Source organism: Styela clava, chromosome 10 (genome assembly GCF_964204865.1).
Source record: "Styela clava chromosome 10, kaStyClav1.hap1.2, whole genome shotgun sequence".
NCBI lineage: Eukaryota > Metazoa > Chordata > Ascidiacea > Stolidobranchia > Styelidae > Styela > Styela clava.
In genome coordinates, this window is record NC_135259.1 from 19,811,478 (window position 1) to 19,817,274 (window position 5,797).

A 5,797-nucleotide genomic window follows, 5' to 3' on the forward strand; every position below is an offset into this window, starting at 1 on the left:
GGTCTAGAGAGAGCAATGATTTTCAACCCACTTGCAAGAGCCCAACGAAACATATAAGAGAATAGAACTATATAAATCCCTGTGCAATAGTTGGGTATAATAATCAAATGGAAAAAGTTTAAAATTTGGTCACAAACTGTACTGGCAAAGTACAGTATTCAGTATACAATTAGCCGAGATAAGCTTCGAAACGTTGAACTTCTGTTTCAACTTTGTACCCTCGGTTAAAATATATGTTTGGTAATAAAATACCTTTGCTCTTCATTGGCTGCGTCTCTACGTTTTCGTAGAAGTTTTCGATTGTATTCGGCGTCGTCCCCATTTGCGAAAAATTTCTGCAGCTGACATCTTGATAACTAACTATCTGATTACAGAATAGAAATATATGGCATCATTTATAGAAATACGTAGAAGGCATGTGACGGATATCAAAAGATGCTTGATATTATTTTCTAGGTTTATTAAAGCATTGTCTGAAGGCATATCCATTGCACTGTGTGTTTTGGTGGGGGTGTTACGTCATCAAGAGGTTAATATGAATACATCGTTCAGATCGTTTTATAGTATTTCATTAGATTAAACCGCGTGATGCGTATATCAATATTATTATTTCTGGAATCAACCCTGACTAAGCGAAAACGATTATTCATTCAACAAGGAATTGCGCTAAAAATTTCAAATATGACGTTAATGCACAGCTAACCAGTCATTCATGACCTTTGCTGAACCATCGAACCCCGTGGTATAGCATAAGATCACATTGAACGCGATTTTTTTCCGTCATTCAAATAAAAAATCAACCGCATTTCTTTCAATTAATATAGTTATATCAATGTACAGTATTTAGGTATTTTTTCGAGAATATTGATGCATTTTTTCGGGAAGAAATACCAATACCACGTGTAGATATTTGTGTTGTCCAAACCTTCCTTAAGCAAAAAATTAAGCTGTGCAATGAGTTATTCAAATATCTTATTGGGGCACAGCTCCGTAGCCCTCTATTCGAAGGCCATACAAAGGTTGACTTCGACGACACGTCATTCACTTTCAGCTATTCTTACATTTACTCAATAATCTTCCCGTATTTGAGACGTCAAATATTTGAGATTGACAAACATCCTATCAAGGTGAGCGGTCGCGGAGGTATTGTGAATGTTGAAGTTTCAATAATTGTGTATACATGGGGCTAAACTAAGGAATGATTTCATATCATAAAATTGATTTTATTCAGAAACAAAACATTTTGGTAATATTTTAAGTAGGCTGAAAGATTAAAAATTGAAACAAAGAAAAGATAAAATGCGATTTTTCCATAAAAATACGAAAAAAGAATACCAAGAAGAACAACAACAAAACGTTCCATATAGGTCACTTCGTGTTCAATAATGAAGAGGAAAAATGCTATATTGCACAAATAATGAAATTATACTTTTAACTGTTTAATCTTAGATCTATTATCAATAGTTGTTTGTCTCAACGGAGAATTTTATAATCAAAACAGTGATACGAATTGTTACACTTACAACAAGTGTGATTTTATTGAACAATAACTTACCGCACATAACGTGTTTTGAATCTAACAATAAATAAAATGATACATGGTCAACAGACTGCTCTGAATAAAGAATTTTCGCTTTTTTCTCCACAAATTACCCGTTTTTTCTACTACTTCCAGGTTTTGAGTGACTTATTAGCTATAATTTCAAACAGTACATTCTACAATTTTTTAAAAAAATTTTTAGTATATTTATTATTTAGCAGCTTTATTTCAGTATATTAATTGATGCTATCCAAAATGTCTTAACAGTAAAAATTAGACATAGCTTATATTGAACGAGATGCCATCCATATAAAGCTTTTGAGAATAAATAAATAAGTCTCTCTTAAACGATGTCGATTCTACGTATGATAACACAAGAGGCTGAAAGTAAGATATTGCAGTGACATGGTCAATTGAAATCTTTGTATGCAGTCTTTGTATTTCAGTTCATTTGGAAATTATGTTTTCTTCCGAAACTTCATCTCACTAAACTTCAGAGACTGATGATTAGATTTCCAGTGATACCAATTAACGGATCGTACAGTATTTAGCCCGTACTGGTAATACATCCCATTCAGATTTGAGTGATAACACTGATTGTACCACCAAGCCCCTCTCCGAGCAATTGCGCAATTGCCGGGCAACTCTCGGTCATTGTCAGAATCTTTCGTACTAAACTGCATATTGGTATGATATGTCAATGAGTCACCGGCTGTTCCAGAGTATTCTCCAACTAACAATGCATAGTTTTCGCTTGCAGATGAGATTGAGAAAATCCTGAAAAAACAAATAAAGCTTGATTCAATGATATTTGCGGCATGTTAAGTGATCATTTAACAAAATATCTCGTGCAACGTTAATATAAGGATATTGAATTGAACAAATGTATTCTTGTAGTTAGGGACATCACACAAAATATCCGTAAAATCAGATCCTGATTCAACTTACTTCGCACTAATACCAACTGCTGTATGGCAAGTGACTCAAATTTTTGTGACGATTGAGAGAATTGGTTTCCGGTCAGTGAATATTATTGCAGTATGTATGCGGGAAATTTCCATCATGATCGACTAATTAATTCTAATCGATGCGGGTTCATTATTCAAGAATTTATTGTTTAGTCTCAAAATTTATAATGATAAACTGTATTCAATACTTACCCATACTTGGCATAAACAGTAGTTCCATTAAAATCTTCCAAATCAACTCGTAGTTCGAAACTTCCGTCTTTAGTCAGTTGATAGATTGTTTCTAGCCCTGAATGTGTGGAATGTGAAACATATGATCACTTTGAATATTTGAAAAAGTTTAATTTTGCGATGTATTTTACTATGTTTTATCTAGCATTTGGTACATTTAATCGTCAACATGCTCTTCACCCACCTAACCATATTTCTTTATCTTTTTCGCCAAATCCACTGACATAGTCGTTCCATCCTCTGTAAAAATCTTCTGTTCCGTCCATTCGTCTTTGAAACACCTTAAATACCGTATTTCTCCGTGTATAATACGCACTTTTATGGTCAAATTTAGTCTCACAAATATGGGGGTGCGTATTATCAATAGCTGTTGTCACGGACCATATTGTCCGTTTTTATGTTATATAAATATTTTATGGTTACCTGTTAAATCTCCATTTTTTTTCTGTTTTTGTTAGGTAACTATTGTGCGGATACACAATTTTTGCTACTCCCAAAGTATGTAAACGAAAACGGCCGACACCGGAAAGTAGTATGTGTACCAGTTACGGTTCGGCCATAATTTCATTCCAATTTTCCTTATTTTAGTTCTATTACGAGGTCGGGGACTAGCCAAGTGACTCCCGTAGTATTTTACCTGAAATTATGACCCAACTCTAACCTGGTACACATACTACGTTCCAATGTCCGCCATCTTGGTTCACATACTTCGAGAGTGCCCAATTTGCAATATAAAACTACAATCACGAGGCGCTAGTGAAATATATATTGTCTTCCTCGTCCACTATGCAGCTTTTTGTCGGGTTGCCGTTTTCAATAAAAAAACAAAATATTGAATCTTTTTAATTAAAAACTACACTAGGTAACTTGTTTTGAAATTATAATAAAAAAAATGAGTACAGCCCTTTCGGTTACATAAAATAAATGAAAGTCATTATATTAAGAAGTAGTTAGACGATTATGACATACAATCCATCCGCCTCCATCCGTTACAATATCGCAGTAAACTTCAACAGGTTTGGCTCTTGATTCCGGATAAATATCAAAGACTCCACCGGTGATGTTCTGAATGTTTGCGTATTTATGCTTTACACTTGTGCAATCTCTCGGGAAAACTGTAAAATAACTATATTACCTATTTGTAAATATATTAATTAGGATTCATATTCTCTTTTTAACTTATACAGAGGCTATTTTCCAAATGCTTTTTGGCAAAAAGGGGAAGGCACCTCTTAATCTTCGTGTTCGATAAGTCGAACCATTTCTACAACAGTAAAATTACCATTTTCCTCTAGCCATTTCAACCTAGCAAATGACTGGTCTCCTTGATGTGTCAGTTGATCTTCCAAAATTTTCATCTCACTTTGGAGCTGTTGATATAATTAAATAAATCGTTTTTAATGTTCACACATAAGGTAGACACCTGAACATAATATGTGTACCAGGTTACGGTACATAATGTTTTTCCAATTTTTCTTATTTTGGTTCTATCACGAGTTCAGGGACTAGCCAAGTGACTCCCGTAGAATTTGTACCAGAAATTATGGCCTAACCCTAACCTGATACACCTACTACGTTCCGGTGTCCGCCATTTTGGTTCACATACTACGGGAGTACCACCGTTTCAAGGGTTTGCTGTCAATTCGTTATGCATTGTGTATTCTTAATTTTTTGGCAAAACTCGCTATAATATCGATAGAATGACATCTGGTACATTTTTCTAACCTGTGTGATGATCACAAGACCGAAAACAACAAGCCCAACATTCATTGATAAAAATATTGCCAGAGCAATCAGTCCTCTTTTTACTGTTGTGTCTTCAGTATCTGGAATGATATCAGATTTCAAACATTAACCGAATGTTCACAGGATTTTGTAATAAAGTCAAATATGTCCAGGTTTCTAGAAAATTCCATGTTTCGTGATAAATATTTCACAAGGCAAGTTACGCTATGCGGCTTATAGAAGTGTGACATGGAATAATAGTATGTTTCCATTAGTTGAAAAAGCAACCTATGTCGGAAACGAATGATACCACGTATTGACAGGGCTGTCGTCGATATGAACCCAAAAATGAGGATATCAGAGAAACGTAATAATAAGATTACAAAGAACGAAATGTAACAGACAAAATGTATTCATGACAGTGCGACCCGTGTCTATTCATACTTTGCATTAGAAAAGATTTGTACCAGCAGTTCTCCATTCTTAGAAACTATCTGTTCCAACCCACTTCCCAGTTCACTTACGCCATGAATGCGCGTAGCAATCAATGATGTTCCAATATCATTTCTAGCAAATCAATCATTCGAATTGACAAATCTAAGTGCCTGGTATCAGAACCTCTACTTGTAAAATGAAACATGTCAAAATAAAGACGTTTTTAATAAATAAGGGAAGGAAATTCTAAGAAAAAGACCTTAAAAATAAGCACAAATCTTAGAAATAAGGACGTTATGGCAGCCCTGCGTATAGACTACAATTCAAAATACCTTTGTGCTTTTGCTGCCGAACGCATGGCGTTTCATAAATATTGACATTAGCTGGCAAAGCGTTACTTCTATTTGGATTATCTGGAATTTCATTGTAAAATCTCGTCTCGGCTGTAGACATCTTGGCAGGTCGATCGGTCCTCCTCAATGAATCTTCCAAAGTTTAATAAGCATCTAATAGACAACATGTTTGGCTTGTCGCGAGTGATGTTTGTTACTCATATGATTGGAACAGAGCTCATTTTGCAAAATACTAATTAATCATCCCAAACATGAGTTGACATCTTTGATTAGTATGACTGTTGCCAACATTTATCGCTATGTGAATAATAAGTAGCTGAAGATGTGTGTGTTTACGTCAATATTGTTGGGTCATCTATGTCTCTAGTTTCGTTTTGGAATCATTTATTCACTTTACAGCCAAATATAACTACGGTGAATATGGCGTATTCTCATAAACGATTCAATGGTGATTCTTCAGTTGGATGATGAATTCATACATTTGTACGTAATAGAGAGTGATTTATACCAGGATAATTCATATTAAGAACACGCTCATCAGGTAT

At 34.7% G+C, this 5,797-nt stretch overlaps 1 protein-coding gene across 1 annotated transcript; it reads right to left on the minus strand.

Moving 5' to 3' along the window:
- Nucleotides 1–1,998: 1,998 nt before the first annotated feature.
- LOC120337178 (microfibril-associated glycoprotein 4-like) lies at nucleotides 1,999–5,449 on the minus strand. Its single transcript, XM_078116692.1, has 7 exons — nucleotides 5,232–5,449; nucleotides 4,465–4,565; nucleotides 4,022–4,109; nucleotides 3,709–3,854; nucleotides 2,924–3,020; nucleotides 2,701–2,797; nucleotides 1,999–2,317 (listed from the first exon to the last, which is right to left on the minus strand). The coding sequence occupies exons 1-7, from the start codon at nucleotides 5,350–5,352 to the stop codon at nucleotides 1,999–2,001; spliced, it is 969 nt and encodes a 322-aa protein (XP_077972818.1). The 5' UTR covers nucleotides 5,353–5,449.
- Between the last annotated feature and the right edge of the window lie 348 nt (nucleotides 5,450–5,797).